Source organism: Typopeltis vanoorti, chromosome 6, assembly GCF_054136105.1.
Source record: "Typopeltis vanoorti isolate ZY-2024b chromosome 6, IOZ_Tvanoo_1.0, whole genome shotgun sequence".
NCBI lineage: Eukaryota > Metazoa > Arthropoda > Arachnida > Uropygi > Thelyphonidae > Typopeltis > Typopeltis vanoorti.
The window spans coordinates 40,388,539-40,409,866 of record NC_143554.1 but is presented as its reverse complement, the minus strand read 5'-3'; the positions used below and the strand labels follow the sequence as shown (position 1 = coordinate 40,409,866).

The window sequence follows — 21,328 nt, the reverse complement described above, 5'->3', positions numbered from 1 at the left end:
AGAGCATGATGCAGTGGGGAAGCTTTCCCAAATAATAAGCAATACTGGAATAGCCCAAAGAATTCATAAATACATCATCTGTCCAAAAAGAAAACGAACTTTTGATAGAAAATAAAACACAGGCCAATTATAATTATTCAAATTATTTATTTCAATTAATATACTCTCCGTCAGCTTTGATGCAGCGTTTGGCGCAGTCAATTAATTCGTTAAATGAGTTTTTTATATCAGTTTTTGGGATACTGTTGAGGGTCATGGTTACTGCCACTTGAACGTTTTCAGTGGTGTTGTATTGCTTTCCTTTCATTGGCAAATGAAGTCGGGGGAAGAGAAAGAAGTCACAGGGTGCTAAATCAGGTGAATGAGGCGAGTGATCCAACACAAAAATGATTTTTGCTCAAAAGCCAAGTTTGTGTGTTGTCTCACAATGTTCAAACAGTGAGATGGTGCATTGTCGTGCAAAAAGTGACCAGCTGCCTGCATCACGATATTCATGCCGTACACAACGAATTCTAGCTATCAATCTCTTCGAAACTTTGAGATAAATCTCACCATTGACCATTTGGCCAGGCGGAATGAATTCTTTGTGGATAATGCCCTTGGAATCGTAGAAATAAATCAGCATTGTCTTTACTTTTGACTTCTCCAAGCTGCTTTTTTTTTTTTTTTTTCGTTTGCCCCTCTACTGGTGGTCTCCACTCAGCACTCTGGCACATTGTTTTGGGCTCATACTCAAAACACCACATTTCGTCACAGTAACGATCATTTCAAGGAAGTTTGAGTCCTTACGAGCAGTTTTAATGAAGTCGTTGCAGTGTTCAATTCAATACATTTTTTGGTCATCTGTCAACTTGTGGGGAACAAATCGTGAATTCAATTTACAAAGGCCCAAACTCTTGGTCAAAATGTTGTGCACAGTTGATTTTGGAATCCCCAATTCATTTTCAATCAATCACAGACGATTTCGGTTTTTCTTTGACGAAATCATGCACTTTTTGGATGTTAACTTCGCTCAGTCCAGTTTTTGGACGGCTTGGCTTTTTCGTCCTCAAGTGTCTCACGACCACTTTGAAATCTCTTAAACCACTTGTAAACTTGAGTATGGGATAAGCATTCATCACCGTATGCTTTTTGAAGTATTTGATGTGTTTTGGTAAAACTTTTACCAAGTTTAACACAAAAGTCAATACCACAATCTCTGTGTCAGAAACCTTTTTCAATTGATATTTTATTGCTACTCGTGTGAAGTTGGATTGTTGCAGTGTGGTATATTTCCTGGAGAAGGTCCATAATATTCTCCAGGAACTCTCTGATTCTGGAGTACTTTGATTATCATTAGTTTTGATGGAATAAAATGCTTTTTTATAATCAAGAAACGCTAAACAGAGAGGCAATTAGTTTTATTCTGCTTTTTCTATTATTTGTTTTACTGCCTGAATATGATCAATTGTGTTAAATCCTTTAAGGAATCCTGCTTGTTCTACTGGTTGATTTGAGTCTAGAAGAGTGATTAACCTGTTTATTACTTTTGTCAGAATTTTGTACAGATAGAGAGAATACTAATTGGTCTATAGTTCTTTACTTCTTCTTTGTCAACTTTTTTAAATAAAAGTAACACTGTAGCATTTCTCCAGTTTTCTGGTATCTACCCCTCTTCTAGGCATAGATTTAATTTGGTGACATGGTGAATCATGTTGTTTCCTTCCCATTTAATTAATTCTATGTGAATTAAGTCTTCACCAGGACATTTTCCATTTGCTTTAATGCTGTGGTATTTGGCTTCCTGTCTGTGCGTAGTAGGCCCTGTTCGTGCCATCAAGCCTACTACGGACAGACAGGAAGAACTGTGGACATCTGCCTCAGTGAACACAAAAAATATATCCGACACTTTCACTATGGCAAGTCAGGTCTGGCAGACCATGCTTTGGATACCCCTGCACACAGGATCAGTTGGAAAGAAAAAACAAAAATAATGCACAGAAGCTTCTACAAGTCAGAGAGGTTGCTCCTGGAATCAACAGAAACCTTAACAAGTATGACTGTATAAATCTACCAAAGATTTGGAGACAGTCATCTTAAGACCAAATTAACATTTATTACTTTTATTTTATTTCATTTTTTCAAACTTTCTAAGACTATCATTTGGACTACTATTTCAAAACTTTGAATTTTTTTTTTTTTTTTTAAACCTAGATGGTGCCATATTAGGACTTTAGTCTTGTGTTGCATGCTGCAATTACTTTTACTAGCCCCCACTGTTACACCGAATTGTGGTTGTTTTGCATTTGTAACAAACTTTGTGTTGTGTGCTCTGAAGATGCTGGATATAATACCAGCAAAATATTAGCTTTTAAGTTATTAAATAATTATTTTCTTAATCGTCTATGTTCATATCAAACAGTGAAATCTATTACAAACATGTCTGACAAACACATAAGCCTATCCACACGTATGCATGTTTCCAGTACTCTTAGTTTTGTTTGCAGACTGATAATTTTATTTTTCCAGATGTTATCCATGGCCTTAAGATTTGTTCTTTCCTTTGCAATCCTGATCTTTATTTCTTTTTTACAGTCCAAGTCATATGTCAGTTTTCTTTCCAAATATGTGAATTGTTCTGCATTTTCTATATCAGTTCTATCCACTTGTATCTTTTGTTTCATGTTCTTCCCACCAAATACTATTGTCTTTGTTTTTTCCAAGTTCATAACAAGTCCAAATCTCTTCCCTTCCTCATTTAACAGTTTCAGTGTTTTTTGTAGTTCTCTTTTGTCTTCTTCAATAATAACAATGTCATCTGCAAATCTCAGATTGTTAATTCTCATTCCGTGTACAGATATTCCTTTGGCATCTTCCTTCAATTTGTCCATTGCTCTTTCTAAATGTGCGATGAAAATGCTTGGTGATATTGGGTCTCCCTGTCTAGTACCTCTGCTTGTTTTAAACCATTTCTGCAAATCATCACCTATTCTAACTGCTGCAACTGCATTCTGATAAACATCTTTTAATATAGCTATTAGTTTTTTATCAATTCCATAGGATTCCAGAACTACTAATGTCACTTTCTGGTCAATACTGTCAAATGCTTTCTGATCGATTTTGCCTTCCATTATTCTTCTCGTCAGACTTTCATGTCGTAAGATATGTCCAATCCATCTGTCTCTTCTTGTTTTTAATGTCTTTATTAGTGTTCTGGATGCATTTACTTCCTTAAGCACTTCTTCAATAGATTTTTTGTCTGTCCATTTTATCTTTTGCATTCGTCTCCAACACCACATTTCAAATGCCTCCAGTTTTCTAATATCTCCTGTTCCCATTGTCCATGTTTCGCTGCCATAAAGTGCTATACTCCATACATAAGTTTTTAGAAGTTTTTGCCTTAGTTGTAGACTTAAGTTTCCTTTTAATACCTTTTCCATTTTATTGAGTTGGTTTTTTTGCTATGCCTATTCTTATCTTCATGTCTTCTTTTGATCTTCCTTCCTCATTTATTGTACTACCTTGGTATTTGTAATTCTTGACTTGTTTTATCTCTTTCCCATTTAATTTTCTTTATGATCTTTGGTTTCTTGCTTGCCAGTAGGATTTTGTTTTTTTTCAACATTTATTTTTATGTGGTATTTGTTAAATATTTCATTTGTTGTTTTGATTAACTTTTTTAATCAAAACAACAAATCTGCTGTTTGCTGTGAATGCAATATCATCTGCAAATCTGAGGCAAAATATCTCACTCCAATCTTTATGCTGCTGCTTGTCTTTTCTTTAACTTCTCTGATGGCATTTTCAATATATATGTTGAAAAGCAAGGGTGATAATATGCACCCTTGTGTTGTGTCCCTTGCTACCTAGCTAACTGTTCCATTTTTGTAGGTTTGTTAGTCTTATCTTATCTCTTAAATTTCCAGTTTTACTTGGTTGGTTGTTGATTGAGGCTCATCTGAATACAAAGAAATTTATCTTATACTGCGCCACCCTATATTCAGATTAGTCTAAATAATTTAGAGGAATCAATCTTCAACTATACTTATATTATCACTCTATCTTCAGGCTGAGGTTATTACTAGTATTTAAGGCCGCAAAGGTCCGATTAATTTTATGAGCGGTGCAATGAAAGAAAATTAGGCAGACACCAAGTTTAACAACAAAAGAAAACATTTAATGTGGAAAAGTACAATATATACATTTAAGTATGACTATCTGCAAAAGGTTATCCAATTAATATATTATAAGGATTCATATTCAGAAATTAATAACTTCTCAATTAGGTTTGAGGATCATGACTAATGTTAACAATTGTTAATTCATAAAGCATTAGTATTTCTCTGACATATTTCTCTCTATCCAACTGGATACCCCTATTCTAAGCAATTTGTAGAGAGAGAAACAGTAGACAAAATATGAAACTTGGTATACCCCAGCAGTAGAATCCATAAATTATCAAACATTCATTTATCAGTTCTTTATGTTCAGTCAAACAAGTTGAAAATATTTCTTAAAAGTTCGACCTTCCAAATGTTATAATAAGTAATCTTATGACAGGCTACACTTTATTCTTTCTCAGTCAGTTAACACTCAATAGAATAACATGAGACTTATTATTTCGAGGGGAAAGTATTTTAGTACATCTAACATTCGACCATTAATCAACATAACACCACAGCTAAGGTCAAAATATATCCGACAGAGTTAACTGTTATAGCTTCACAGGTTACAGAAAGACAGCTCTTACCTGGTTACTGCTTCTACACATCAAATACGCTTAGGCACACTTGAAATTCTTATTGACTTTTACTTTGTGGCAACACAATTCTAAAGAAATCTTCCTCTAAATAACTGCTGAATTATAGACACAGAAATATACAAGTCTTGATACACTTAGTTTCAGCTATCTACTAATTCCTTATTTTCTTCTATGTATTAACTTCGGTTCTGCACTGTTCTTCCGCTAACCATTTGGAAAATATTGTAGTATCAGAACTCCCATAGAAGTAATTCGAAATGCCTATTAATTCTCAATCCTTTCGTAGTCGATTTTTGGCATATATCAACTACCCCTTCTGTTACACACAACCGGTCTCTAAGCTCTCGCTAAGGCTTCTCCTTTACTTACTTTCGTTTTCCAATCAACTCCGTTCCTTCTTCCTGCCAAAATCCGGTTCTAACCAGTTCGGCTTATATCTACTGGCTTCTCTGTTTATACACAATAGCTCACATTCTCAGCACGAGCTAACTAAAATAAACTCCGTTTCTTCTTAAGCAGCCAATCAAATCCAATTAGAAGAATTACATAAAATCACTCTTACATACAGAAATAAAAAAGATATCACAATTCATATAATATACATTTAAGTTTACATACACACAGTTTCTTATAATAAATTTTACAGAATAAACTAAATAAAATGAATGACATATTTATATAGAGTCTTTTCATTATTATTACATATTCTAAGATTAAGTAATTAATTAATAACAAACAAAACTGAAAGCATTTATATGAATAATATATTACAAGCAAGAGACTAACAACAAAACAATATTTACAAGTCTTGCTTATGACATGGTGGATTATGTTAAATATGAATGAAGTATTAAAACAAAAAATATCTTCATTCAAAATTTAACACTTGTCTTACTCAACATCTAATATGTATGGTTTCTTCCTTATTATTTGTTCTTATGTATCCCATTTGTCTTACATATATAAGTTTGATCACTCTTCTATCATTATGGTCAGTGTGACTTTTCTTCATAATATTTCACATCATCTTCCTATTAACTTTGTCAAATGCTTTTTCTAAAGCCATGAAGCATATATATGTTTTTTGGTTCAGCTTTTTTTCGATTATAGTTCTCAGAGTTAGTATTGCTTCTCTTCTTCCCTTTCCTGAATCTATATTGATCTTCCTCTAGTTGTGAATCTATTTTTTTATATATTCGGTTTTGTATTATTTTTAATAGGATTTTGCTAATGTGTGTAATTAGGGCTACTGTTCTATGTTGGTTACATTGGAGAGCATTTGCTTTTTTTGGGATTGGTATTATCAGGGATTTTGTGAAGTCTTATGGGAGATCTCTATTTTCATATATTTTAGCTATTAGTTCAAATATGTCATTTTGTTTCCTTATCCAGATTTTGAAGGGCTTCACTTGGGATGTTATCTATTCCTGGACTTTTTTTCTGGCTTAAGTCTTGAAGTGCTTTTTCAGACTCTTCTTTTATTATTGATGGTCCACTATTGTCTTCAACTTCTGTGTCATTTTCTCCCCGTTCTTCTCCTTGATGTGTTCAAGATATTTTTTTCCATTCTTGTAGGCACGATTCTTCAAAATAAATAATTAGTTTACCATTCATTTCTATTAAAGCATTACTATGTGTGGCCTTTTTTAGTTTGTTGCTGATTTTTGTTATAACCTGTTTCTAGATTTCCTTTATTAAACAGTTCTTCTGTATTCTTACATTCTTCATGGAGGTATTCTTCTTTTGCTTGTTTACATTTTCTTGTTATCAGATTTTTTTTTTCTTGTATTTTTCTTTGTGTTCTACTTTTTCTGTATTCTTGTATAGCCTCCTTTCCTCCATTAAATCTAATATTTCTTCAGTTATCCATGGTTTTCTTATATTTTGCTGTTCTCTTCCTAGTATTTTGTCACTAGCTTTTACGATATTATCCTTTATTTGATTCCACTTATCATTATTGTTCGTATTTTCCTTTACATTTTTTTGTGTTAGTTTTTTGGTGGTTTCCTGAAATTATCTTTTGATGTTTTCATTTTTTAGTTTCAATATGTTGATCTTTGTGTCATCATCATCAAATTCCTGCCATGTATCAAGGGGGGGGGGTGTACAGGATAATAGTCTAATTGATCGTAATCTTTCTTAGAACTCTCATATCTGCAGTCTCTAGTTCTTGATCTAGTGTTTTACTTCTGACCCAGCTCTCAGATCCATAAGGTAAAACTGGTTTGAAAACCTGGTCTTGTATACAGCTAATTTAGTGTTCCGACTAATTTCTTTCTTATTCCATATGAATTTATTCAATTGACTTCCTACCATACCAGCTTTATTGATTCTGTTATTTATTTCCATATTTAATTTACCATCTTCACTAAAAATCATGCCAAAGTAGTTGAAATGTTTTACTTGTTCTATAAATTCTCCATTCACAACGCAGTTGACATTTTCAATGCTTCTGCCTATTTTCATTGTCTTGCTAAACTTCATACCATATCTATTACAACAGCTACTCAATTTAGTCAGAGAATCTTGCAGACTTGTAGCGGATTTATTTAGAAGTATAACATCATCCGCATAAAGCAAAGAGCTGACATTAATATCTCCAATTTTGATATCATGTTTAATACCACTTTCCTTCATAATGTGATTCATTTAGATAATGAATAACAGAGGAGATGATGTACATCATTGTCTGACATCACTTTAACACTAAACCATCTTGATGTACTTCCTTCAACTCTAACTGCTGACTTTCAACTAAAATAAAGACTGAGTATTGCTTGATATAATGTCCCATTGTCACCATATAACTGTAGCATACTGAATAGCTTATCTCTTGGCACCTTGTCATATGCTTTTTCCAGATCTACAAAACTTAAATACAGATCTCTGTTATATTCCCATGATTTCTCAGCAGTTTGCCATAAAGTGAATATCTGATCCTGACAGCCTCTATTAGGCCTGAATCCAGCTTGTTCTTCACCAAGCTTTTCTTCCACAATTCTTCTCAACCGTTTCTCAAGTATACTTGCATAAATCTTGCCAGGAACACTCAGTAAGGAAATACCTCTGTGATTCTCATATTCAATTTTATTTTCCTTTTTATATATGGGTACTATGAGAGCTCTACTCCAGTCATCGGGAATTCGTCCCTCTGTGCAGGCCTTCTGAACTATGCAGTGCAACCACTGTAAGACTTTTATACCTCTATACTTGAGCATTTCTGGTCGAATATCATCTACTCCTGCTGCCTTTCCACATTTCAACCCTTTGACTTTTTTTTCTTCAAGTATGGATACGTATTCCTGACTGTATGCCTGTTGAGTGTTTTTTTACCACTGTGCTATGACTGCTAGTTTCATTTAGCAATTTTTCAAAGTAATTACTCCATACTTCAAGGATATCTTTTTCTCCAGTTTTCATGTGACCTTTATCATCTCTAATTCCTTTTATGATGCTCTTTCCTCCATTTCTGAACCTCAACAACCTCCAGAATATCTAGCCACCTTCTTGGTATTTATTTTCTATGTTCTTACCAAAGTTTTTCCCATGACTTTTTTTTAGCTAGTTTTACACAGTGTTTAGCTTTCTTGCATTTGTCTCTGTATTCTCTAAGAGCACAAACTGACTTATTTGCCAGCAACTTTTGATATGCTTTCTTCTTTTCCTTCACTGCCTCTTTAACTTCCTATGTCCACCATGGAGTTCTGATTTTTCTATCCTTGCAGACAACCTCACCACATGCCTCTCTGGCTGAATCAATCAGGATTTTCTTCAAGGCTTGTCACTGAATCTCCAAGGTTTCGTTTCTGTTCTCAAACTTTTATTTTTTCATTCATTTTTTCAATAAATCTTTGTGTATTTTAGTCTTCAGTTCACATCTGAGAGCTGCTCAACTTTTATTTCCTTTAAAAATTTCTTACATGTTCTCCTTTTCAAAATGAAATTCAATTTTATCCTGCTCAAGACTAAATAGTGATCACTTCAAATTTCAAATCCTCTGTTCATTCTGGTGTCCTGCACCAGGGTGAAAACATCACTATCGACAATAATATAGTCAATGAGACTTCGTATTTCTTGCCTCTTCTCTCCATGTGAATTTGTACACATTTTTATGTTGGAACATGGTATTAGTAATAACCAGTCTATGTCCTGAGCAGAAATCCAACATGTATTTGCCATTATTATTATCTTTGCTGTTTTCTCCAAATTTTCCCAAAATATATTTGTATGTCTGACAAGCTTTTCTTACTCTGCTATTTAGATCCCCAACAAGGACCAACTTGTCTTTTTTCATTGTGTTAGTTGCTTTCTCTAAAGCCTCAAACAATTCCTCCACTTCTACCCTAGTAGAATCCTGTAGGGACCATAGGCACAAATAAGTCTCATTGTCCAGTTCCCCATTCTGATATTTGCCCACATTTCTCTACTTGAGACTTCCTGCCATTCAAGAAGATTAGCCTCGTATTTAGTGTTGAATACTATGGCTACTCCTTCTTTTCCTTGATTGTCATTGCCTGAATATAACATTTTGTGTTTATCGCTCAGAAAGATCTCACTAGTTTTTGTCCTTTTTTGTCTCTCATCCCTATTATGTCATTCTGGTACTTATCTGATTCCTCAACTAACTCCATTTCTTTGCCATTAAGGCTTCTTATGTTGATAGTACCGATCTTTAACTCTGGTGATGTTCAGTTGGGGTGTGTTTTAAAATTTGTTCCAGTAGCTGCCTGTTCGCCGTTTGCCCTGGTTCCGTGGCGAAAATGACGAAGGCCTTGTTTAACTGGGCAACGTCCCAGCCGGCATAAAATTCTGTCATGTTGTGCCATCCTTTATGTTTTGGTTTAAGCGAATAAGAATACAATTTGGTCAGCTAAATCCCAAATTGCCAGCACATCCTCATTCGTTCAGTATCCAGATAGATACCTAACAGGATGCACCACGAGAAGGTGAGGATTGGACATTAGGTCAAAAGCCTTTGTCGGTTCTCTGCATTCCTTTAAAGGCTATTATTATTTTTATTATTATTATTACATGACACTTCCAGGGAGTCCAATGACTCATCGAAGAAGGGCACCTGCTCTACAGATCTGTATCCACCACTCATCCACACCAACGCCATCTACCTCTGACCACCGCCACTGGTATTTCCACAGACAATCACAGACATCGATGCCCATGGCGGGATTCGATCCCACAGCCTTTTGGCTGGAGAGCGGATGCACTAATCACTCGGCCAGCCAGGCTGGCCATGTGGAGGTCTCCTCTCAGTTATACAGCGTTGACCCTTAAGCACCCCTGATCTTTGTGTGGTGTTGGTTTTTTTTTTTTTTTTTTGGTTGTTTTTTGACTTTCAATTGTGTTTTCATTAATACAAGATTGTGGTCACTATCAACATCTGCTCCTGGGAAGGCTTTACTAAATTTGACTTGGTTTTTAAATCTTACTTTAGTCATTATATAATCAATTTGGTATCTATTTGTGCCTCCGAGCACCTTCCAGGTGTATCTTCTTCTTCTTTTGTGTGTTTGAAATATTGTGTTTTATTAATACCTTCTGTGTGCAGAAATCTACTAGATGTTGTCCTCTGTTGTTTCTCTGTTTACTCATACATTTGAACTGCAATTTTTTCATTTTATGTCCAGTTGTAGGCATATAGACCATTATAATGTTCAGGTTTATTGGTTCAGATTGGATGCTAATTGCCATGATTCTGTCACAGTGTTTCTGCCTTCACTGTACTTCTGATTGCTTTTATCTTAATGGAAGTATTATTATAATGTTCTGTGTCTTATTTGTTGGCCTAAGACGCTTAGTCATATGATTTAGGTTGTAAATGAGCTTTGTTGTTTGTGAAACCACTACCCTACTTTGTGGTCTGAAGTGACTTGAAAAAAAATTTCCATGTTTGGTCTTCAAAGCAGGATTTCTGGATAATCCAGTTTGTAGTCCATTCGCTAATGTACATAGGAGATCATTTGTACTAATGTGCAAAAGGTCTCTTATTCTTCATGTGCGAGTTTCCAGTGTGCAGAAATTGTAGTGACAGTAATATACATAGATCAACATGATGTGATGATGATGCAGTATCCTTTTGCATCTGAATCCATGTAGAGTGTCACCCTTGAAGTAATAACTCAGTAATTACAGAACTCTATCTTCTATTGAACAAGTGGCCATTTTTTTAAACTGTGGGTGGTATAATATTGATTTTAATTTTGCATTCAGTGCATACAGTTATATTTAAAACTCATTCTTACTTAAAGGCAAATTTCAAATATATACTTTGGTCAGATCTCAGACTAGAGTGAGAGACATTACGTCTGCATTAAAAGATCCAAAGAGCAATGGACAAGTCATATGCAAGAATATGGACTTGAAGATGAAGAACTTGGATGTGGTGACAGACAGAAAGTTTTCAAGTAACAGTTGGCTTGCATCAAGGGTCAGCATTAAGTCCGTTTCTGTTTAATATTGTGATGGAGGTGGTAACAGAGGAGGTGAGAGAAGATGCACCTTGGACAATGTTGTATGCAGATGACATCTTGCTCTGTGTAGATTCAAGAGAAGAAGCGGAAACTAAACTGGAAAGATGGAGAAAAGTACTGGAAGAGAGAGGTATGAGACTGAGCAGAAGTAAGACAGAGTATATGTGTTGCGCAGTGGGCGGTGGCCAGGAGACAGACCTGGAGCTGGAAGGAAATGTCATCAGGAAGGTGAGAGACTTTAGATACTTAGGTTCGACAGTGGAAGAAGATGGAGGAGGTGAGAAGGAAGTGGGATGCAGGATACAAGCAGGTTGGAGGAACTGGAGGGAGATGGCTGGAGTGTTATGTGATAAGAGGGTGCCGATCAATCTGAAAGGCAAAATTTATAGGACAGTAGTGAGGCCAGCTATGACATATGCTATAGAAACTGTGGCCCTGAGGAAAAATAACATTAGCAGGATGGAAGTAGCAGAGATGAGAATGCTTAGGTGGATGTGCGGTGTGACCAGAAAGGATCATCTGAGAAATGACTATGTCAGGGGAACAGTGAAAGTTACGAACTTAGGAGCAAAAATACAGGAGGCAAGGTTGAGATGGTTTGGTCATGTGATGAGGAGGGAGGACGAATATGTGGGAAGAAGGGTCATGCAGATGGATGTGCAAGGAAGGCGGAAGCGTGGGCGGCCAAAGAAGAGATGGAGGGAGCTGGTAGAAGAGGACTTGAAGATGAAGAACTTGGATGTGGTGACAGCCCAAGACAGGAAGGTGTGGAGGAGACTCATACGAAACAGTGACCCCACTTAAGTGGGAGAAGCTGCAGAAGAAGAAGAAGAAGAATACGCAAAAGTGGACAAAGTTAATGTCTGAATGGCTTCCCAGCGATGGAAAGAGAGCTACAGAAAGACCAAAGAGACATTGGGCAGATGAGATTAAAGAGACGACTGGAACACAGTGGCATAGAACAACTCGAGATATGATTGAATGAAGGAGGCCTTCATTGGTCTTCAAAGCAGGATTTCTGGATAATACTTGTAGTCCATTGGCTAATGTACATAGGAGATCATTTGTTGGAGGAGGCCTTCATCCAGCAGTGGGCAGAAAATGACTGATAAACATACATGATAAATCATACATACATCAACATGAGCTACATTATTAATGCCAATTAGATAATTGGCATTGCATTTCCTTTCATAAAGTTTTTCTTAAATTATTTCTGCTGCTGCTGGAGGAGAATTAGCATGTGAACATTGTAGATGATTCAAAAACCCAAGTTTGTATTTACAGTATTACCTTTCCTCCCTGCCCACCACATCTTTCACTCTTCATGAAGTTCTCAAGTGAATATGAAATTTTTTCTTTACATTCTAAATATAATAGTTTTTTTTTTTAATTTTTATTATTTAAATTCATATTAAAATTTGTATTATTAGTATACTATAATATAATTAGAAAATATTTTCTGCTTTTTTGGTAGCTCAGTATTAACACTCATATTGATTGAATAAAACATTTGCTCGCTTGCAGATCAATGTTACTAAACATGAATTGGAAGACACTCTATTTCGACTCCTTAAAACTACTGAAAATCTGTCATTTGATGCAAAGGTAGCTGTTCTCATTGATGAACATGCCCATGGTCTTATCAGTAGAATTATTAATCGTCTTTTACTGATGGTAGATGTCTTGCGAGATAATGTTGGCCGTTATGATGTCCTCCCTGCGGTTTCTGTTTTAATGTCCATTGGATTTATTCTTATGGTTGGCTATATAATGTCATATCTTGTGTAAGTATAAAATATTACAGTCTGGTATATTGTAAGATTGCATTTTTTTTACTCCATGTTTAAGTTGTCTCTGGTCAGCATATATTAAAAACTTATTAGATCATTAAAATACTAATTTGTGTGTGTGTGTGTGTGTGTGTGTGTGTGCGCGTGCGCATTAATATTAATACACACACACACACAGTAATATTGATTATATTAGTGTGTGTGTACACAGACACTAATATAATTAATAATATTGATTATATACACACTATTAGAGAACATTATATTGACAATACATTCCGGAATCATGCCATATAGTATTACCTTATTGATTGCAGAACTTAGAGCAGAAAAATGTTTCTGCTTTAACATAAAGTTAGCTTACTTACAATGTTTTTTCTATATGCTGTATAATATTAGTTTTGCACTCTTTGTGTTATGTATTTGTGAAGTGTCCGTCATAAGAAAAGTTTGGGAAAAACTGCATTATTGGATAGTAGTCTATTCATAAAGACACTGCCTAGTGGGTAGTTGACCTACCCATAATGCATAGCATTATACATGCCCAAAAGGATGTGTACTTTGCATTATGTGATGCTAAGGCAATTATTGTGAAGTCATTTGCCTGTGCATACAAGTAGCCTAGCTGTGAAGATACTTCACGCACAAACCAAACTTTGTTTGCTTACACTTGGTCAAAGGGTTAAACAAGAATATAGGCTATATTAATTAGTGTTTTAATGATACTAGATTGTCGAGAGAGGAAAGTGATGGGAAAGTTTGTGAATGTATCTGCCTGTGTGAGTGGGTTTCCTGTATACTGAAAAGCACAAGTTACCATCAGGTAAGCTACCAAGGCATCTAGAAAGGCTAAACTAATATTGGTTTCCTTTTCCTTTGCAAATTGGATTCTTGATGAAGGCTGTTGAGGTGACATAAGAAAGAGTCTCTGTTTGGACCATGAGGCCAAATAGAGAACTTATTATTATTATTATTTTGGAAGTTTATTTTCCACTTGGTTAGACTATAATAAATTTAGTTTAATCCTTTACCCAAGTTATAGTCTAACCAAGTGGAAAATAAACTTCCAACATCTTTCTCTAAATCCAGAGTAAATTAATAATAAGGTGGTACACCTTTTGGCAACTCATATAAGTAAATATGACCTCTCCATTGCTTCTGCCTTAGTATCATCACTTCTGGGTCTGCCTCCCACCGACGAGACCTCAATAAAGGTCGAAACTGGTCTGGGTAGTGGCCCTTCCTTTAATGCATAGCTTTATACATGTCCGCAAGGAGATGTGCTTTGCATTATGGGAGATACTGAGACAAGGAGTGATGAGAGCTTGGTCCACCTTTACTACCAGTTGCCTCAGTCCTGAACTACTTCAGGTGCACACTTTGTTTGCCTACACTTGGGTAAAGGATTAAACTAAATTTATTATATTATTATTATGTGACACCTCCAGGGGGTCCGAAGGCTCATCGAGGGAGGACACCTACTCTACATCTCTCTGACTCCACCACTCAATCCACCAACTACACCAACACCATCTACCACCCACCACTGGTATTTCCACCAACATCCATGCCCACGGCAGGATTCGAGCCCATAGTCTTTTGACTGGAGAGCGGATACGCTAACCGCTTGGCCAATCAGGTCAGCTTATCATTGACATATCTTCACCAGATTAATAGTTCAAGGAAGACTGAGTCAAGCGCTTCTTTTTCAAAATCTTCCAAGAGAAATATTCAGAATGGATTGCAAAGGAAAAACAAAATTTTCAAACAGATAGAGGATATATCTCTGTGTTTCCCCCTCTCACCCCCTCCTTGATGATTTTTTTCTTGTAAGATTTTGAAAAACAAGCTCTTGACACACACACTCTCTCTCTCTCTCTCAAACTTTCTATATTAGGAGGAAAAACGTTTTCTACAAGTGATAAGTTGTTATTTAAGGTAATGTTGGTGAACAGTGAAGTGATGTCAAAGCTGGCTAAAATATCTTTTATTTACAATTAGATTTTCAATGAAAATTTTTAAATGGTAGGGTTTTTATATATGATGTGGTATTGCGAATAAGGGGAGTAAGAGAAAATTCTCTGGTCAACTTACAAAACTTTCATAGTTTCTACAATCATTCAGCTTTGAAATAATGTTGGATTTAATATCCACTTTGCCTATGTAATTTTACATTGCTGAAATGAAGCCTTATGACTCTTTCTTTAGTAATTACTTTTAGCATCCACCGATATTTCACTTATGTAAAATACATTTCTCTGACATTTCGATTTCCTTAGTACTGAACAAGAGGTTTTGCCCTCTTAAGGTTTTTGTCTAGTCTCTGAAGAGAACCAGTCAGTTCAAAACAGCTGTTAGGCCAGTGAAATCTTATCAAATGGACTAATAAAAGGCAAATATATGGATGCTTGGGCTATGCCCATGTCTTTTAAGTAGTCCATGCTAAGGCATCTCGGGGATGCCAAGGATTGTATTCTCATAAACTCTCATTTCAATTTACGAAACTTTCATAGTTTGTACAAACATACAGCTTTGAAATAATGTTGGATTTAATATCCACTTTTCCTAAAACAGGTGAAGTTTTTGTAATTTCAACAGGCCAGAAAAAACCTTTTTTTCAGTAGACATTTTAATTTTTTTATCTGAAATTTATTGGGATCATAATCTAAAGGTATGGGTAGAACAGTCTCTGATAGTGATATCCGTTTTTTTTTTTTTGTTCTTTTCCCCCTGTTGTATTCACTGGCATTAACACGTTTGCTGCCTACTACAAGTATACTCATAGTTGGTGTATGAGCCTCACAAGCCAACTATGAATATACTCGTATGTCGATTACCTACCTCCTATGCCAAGCACAAGTTAACCTTTAGTATAAGCACGTTAATTTGGACCCTTGGCTTGTGAATAAAGTGGAGAGCACATCTGGGGACTTGGTAGAAGGAAAATAATTTCACCAAAAGTATAGTATATTATAAGAGGTATCGTTGTGTAAACTGTGTATTTATTAATGCAAATAAAACAATTTTTTGAAGTTTTTTCAACATTTTAATATACATATATTTATATACAATATATCGTCATCTGAGTCATCGCTAAAGTCATCTGTAGGATTATAATCATCTTCGGAATCGGAACCAAATAATTCATTCCATTCGTCATCACTCATATTAGTGTAAGCTTCTAATTCTTCATCAGTAAGCTTTCTTTTACTGGCCATGGCATAATTGAATTATTATGCCATGGCCAGTAAAAGAAATTGAATTTTTTTATTTAGATAATTTTTATTTAGATAATTGAAATTGAAGGTTTTTATTTAGATAATTTTAAATAATTGTAAGACTAGATGTAATAAACCTTACTGCACTGAATGCTGAACGTCACTGACTCTGAACTCAAGTTACACAATCATCAGCGCATAAGATATAGGTGGGGGTGATACAAGATTACTCATAGCTGGCGTATGAAACAGAATTCTGTCTGATAAGCCAGCTATGAGGTAATTTGTACTGACGTTGTAGAAGTGAAAGTGCTTGCCATGAGGTAACAAACTATGCCCGAGGAGCGTGCCAGCTAATGCGGTAAGGATAACAGGAGCACCGCAATTATCAGCTCTGGTGATGACCATGCCATTATCTTTGCATAGTTTTTTTGAGGGCACTGATAGAGTTCTTTCATGAGATCAAGATCTAAAGAGAATGCTTGCATTCGCAAGTCTAATGTTAGCTATTTCTGGAACCAAGTCATGGATTCCACCTTCAATGTTGAACATCAGTTCTAGTGCCAATACTCGTTTCATTGCAACAGCAGAAGCTGAAGGGCTGAGGCTTATGGTATGATACTGATGGCAGCTTCATAAGCCTTTTGACAATAAATTAACTACAATATGAAGAGGTACATGAAGCACAGGTTTATAATTCAAAAGACTGTTGTATACTTTTTGATGTCTTCATTTTTTATCATCATCATCAAGTTCCTGGTATGCATCTTCAAGGGATGTTCAGGCTATTATGGCAGCACTACATGAATATGTTTACATTATTTTAGTTTATAGTCCCTTTTTATATTTAAGAATTCTTTCTGAGCAGAGGCTTCTGAAATGTCAGAGAATACTCAGATTTGAGAATAGCCGAAAGAAATCCAACTGTAATGAGCTGAAGATTGTGTTAGCAACAGTGAGGACAGTGCATATGTTACCGCTAAAGTGCGAAAACCGTTAATGTGCACATTACCTAGCTAATCTGCAGATTAACTGATTTGCTCCATTAACGTGCGGAATCAAGAGTTTTCCGCATTTTACCTAGGTAATGTGCACATTAACGGCTTCCGTATCGTTAAAGTTCAAAAGTTTGTTTCTCTCATTTCCTTTCCCTACTCCTTCCCCCCTCTCCCTCCACTTTTAGTTTGGTTTTTTAATAAGTAAACATAATTTTATCATGTTTTTTTTCTTAATTGTAATAATATTTTAAACAGTTTGATTCCTTGTATTATATTAATTGATTGATGATTGATTCTATCAACTAATTTGTTGATTGTTTGATTGTATTAACTTGATTCTTTAGATATCAAAAAATAAATAAATAACATTATCTTAATTTAAACATACAGAAATGTTGCTGTTGTTCCAGCAAAGATCTTATTTTCACTTTAACGAGTGCCTAGTGGGTAATGTGCAGATAACCTAGGTAATTTGCAGATTACCTAGGTAATTTGAGAAATGAAACAATTTTCCGCGCATTAACGGATCACCGTAGTTAATCTGCACAATACCTAGATAATCTGCAGAATAACTGATTTCTGCACTTTAGTGGTAACACATATATTAGTAATATGTTCTTGCAGTTGCACTGCAATAGGAACAGATCACTGCTGCATGCACTATCCTTGTAAAATCCTATATAAAAAAAAAAAAAAAAAAATCAATCCTATCCTAAATCCACGACTTTTTGGCCACTAGGTCGCAAATGTTAAACGTCGGTTGTCGTGTAGGCTGCTATAAAATAAATAAATTTTACATTTAATGTGTGGCAATATTGTCTGATTTATAAATTAAGTGTTACTCTGAGATATTTGAGTGGAACATGGTGTTTGGTTAAATTTCTTAGGCAGTATTACTTTAAATTCATTGTTTCTTGTTAGTGCTCTGATGTACTATGGCAGTAAAAGGTAGATTGTTGTGTAGATCATTGCAGAAGACAAGTAAAGTGAATGGTGTGGATTTTTCAAAAATGATAGGGTGTCCTGAATGTCATGAGTATTTGTGAGGGAAGATGCTGTGAAATTTATGTGGAGATGCTGAATAAGAGAAAGGAACAAGTGTAGATATGTACGAAGTGCAATATTCTGATGGACTATTGGTGTAACTAGAGCTTTTGCCATCCAGGGCTGTCCCAGAGTTAGCTGCCCCTCTCAATACACACCAAAAATACTACAAAAAGTCAAAACGACGTATAGGGAAATAAATTAAAACACTATGTTTATTTTTGAAGTAAAACTTTAAATTTTAAATATTTTTAAATGTTATTTTTCTTTCTTTTCTGTTAGCTAAATAGTCGATGACATTGGTTAAGTCTATTTCATAGTAATGTAGGTAATTCTTAATCTATTTTACTTAGAAAATCTCCTCTCACAACTAACAACACTTACAGTAATTGTGAGGAAAATTGCAGTACCATCATCATCATCATCAAATTCCTGCCATGTACCCTCAAGGGGTGTACAGGATATGATAGTACTAGATGAAAAATTTACATCATTACTAACTTCCTATCTACAATTTTCCTCAAAATCAGTCTGTTACTTGTCAAGTCTCCAACATTACCAGATCTTATATTTCTATCGTCTAAGGCACTTTGTACCGTATCAATCCACCTATACCTTGGTCTTCCTCTGGGTCATTTTCCTGCCAACCTGGCAGAGAACACTTGTTTTGCTAATCTTTCCTGGCCCATTCTGTTTAAGTGACCATACCACCTGAGATTAGCTCTGCTAACGCATTCCTGAATACTGACAATGTCAAGTTCTTTCCTAATATCCTTGTTTTTAATATGATATTGCTATTGATGCCATCTGTTCATGCCTCTAATCTTTCTCAGAACTCTCATATCTGCAGTCTCTAGTCTTGGGTCAAATGTTTTACTTCTAACCCAGCTCTCAGATCCATAAGTTAAAATTGGTTTGAACACCATCTTGTATACAACTAATTTAGTGTTTTGACTAATTTCTCTGTCTTATTCCATATAAATTTATTCAGTTGACTTCCTGGCATACAAGCTTTGTTGATTCTGTTGTCTATTTCCATATTTAATTTACCATCTTCACTAAAAATCGTACCTAAGTAGCTGAAATATTTTACTTGTTCCAAAGGTTTTCCATTCAAAACACAGTTGACATTTTCAACGATTCTACCTATTTTTATTATCTTTGTCTTGTTATTGCTCACCTTCATACCATATCTATTACAACAGTTATTCAATTTAGTCAGAGAATCTTGCAGACTTGTAGCGGATTTATTTACAAGTATAACATCAGCCGCATAAAGCAAAGAGCTGACATTAACATCTCCAATTTTGATATCAGGTTTAATACCACTTTCCTTCATAATGTGATCCATATAGATAATGAATAACAGAGGGGATAATGTACATCCTTGTCTCTCACGAGATTTAACATTAAACCATCTTCCTGTACTTCCTTCAATTCTAACTGCTGACTTACAACTCAAATAAAGACTAAGTATTGCTTGATATAATGCCCCCATTGACACCATATAACTGCAGCGTATTGAATAGCTTCTCTCTTGGCACCTTGTCATATGCTTTTTCCAGATCTACAAAACTTAAATACAGATCTTTGTTATATTCCCATGCTTTCTCGACTGTTTGTCCTAAAGTGAAGATCTGATCCTTACAGCATCTATTTGGCCTGAATCCAGCTTGTTCTTCACCAAGCTTTGCTTCCACAATTCTTCGCAACCGTTTCTCAAGTATACTTGCATAGATCTTGCCAGGAACACTCAGTAGGGAAACACCTCTGTAATTCTCACATTCAGTTTTATTTCCCTTTTTATATATGGGTACTATGAGAGCTCTACTCCAATCATCGGGAATTTGTCCCTCTGTGCAGTCTTTCTGAACTATGCAATGCAGCCACTGTAAGACTCTTATACCACCATACTTCAGCATTTCTGGTCAAATATCATCTAGTTCTGCTGCCTTTCCACATTTCAAGCCTTTGATGGCTTTTTCTACTTCAAGTATGGATATGTATTCCTGACTGCATGCCCGATCAATGTTTTTTACCACTGTGCTGTCATCACTGCTTGTTTCATTTAGCAGTTTTTCAAAGTAATTACTCCATATTTCAAGTATATCTTTTTCTACCATTTTCATGTCACCTTTATCATCTCTAACTCCTTTTACAGCACTCTTTCTCCATTCCTAAGCTTCTTCAACAACCTCCAGAATATTTTGCCACTTTCTTGATATTTATTTTCTATATTTTTGCCAAAGTCCTCCCATGACTTTTGCTTAGCTAGTTTTACACAGTGTTTAGCATTCTTGCATTTGTCTCTGTATTCTCTAAGAGCACAAGCTGACTTATTTGCCAGGAACTTTTGATATGCTTTCTTCTTTTCCCTCACTGCAGACAACTTCACCATATGCTTCTCTAGCTGAATCAATCAGGGCTTTTTTCAAGGCTTGCCACTGAATCTCTAGGGTTTGATTCCTGTTCTCAAACTCTTTAATTTTTTCTTCAATAATCTTTGTGTATTTTAGTCTACAGTTCACATCTGAGAGCTGCTCACCTTTTATTCGCTTTAAAACTTTCTTACATGTTATTCTTTTCAATATGAAATTCAATTTTATCCTGCTCAAGACTAAATAGTGATCACTTCCAATTTCAAATCCTCTGTACACTCTGGTGTCCTGCACCAGGGAGAAAACATCACTATCAACAATAACATAGTCAATGAGACTTTTCTTATTTCTTGCCTCTTCTCTCCATGTGAATTTGTGTACATTTTTATGTTGGAACATGGTGTTAGTAATAACCAGTCCATGTCCTGAGCAGAAATCCAACAGATATTTGCCATTATTATTAGCTTTGCTCTTTTCTCCAAATTTTCCCCAAATATTTCTGTATGTTTTCATTTCCTATTCTGCTATTTAGATCCCCAACAAGGACCAATGTTTCCTTTTTCATTGTGTCAGTTGTTTTTTTCAAAAGCCTCAAAAAATTTCTCCACTTCTACCTTAGTAGAACCTTCTGTGGGACCATAGGCACAAATAAGTCTCATTGTCCAGTTCCC

The 21,328-nt window shown here is 35.3% G+C and overlaps 1 protein-coding gene across 3 annotated transcripts in view; it reads left to right on the top strand.

The window, feature by feature from the left end:
- l(3)80Fg (dnaJ homolog subfamily C member 16 l(3)80Fg) overlaps window positions 1-21,328 on the top strand; it is a 326,699-nt gene that overhangs the window by 155,722 nt on the left and 149,649 nt on the right. For all 3 annotated transcript variants that reach the window (XM_090394766.1, XM_090394767.1, XM_090394769.1), the window contains one exon: window positions 12,754-13,013. In XM_090394766.1, coding sequence (XP_090250892.1) covers window positions 12,754-13,013 — 260 coding nt within the window. The remainder of the gene's footprint in view (window positions 1-12,753; window positions 13,014-21,328) is intronic.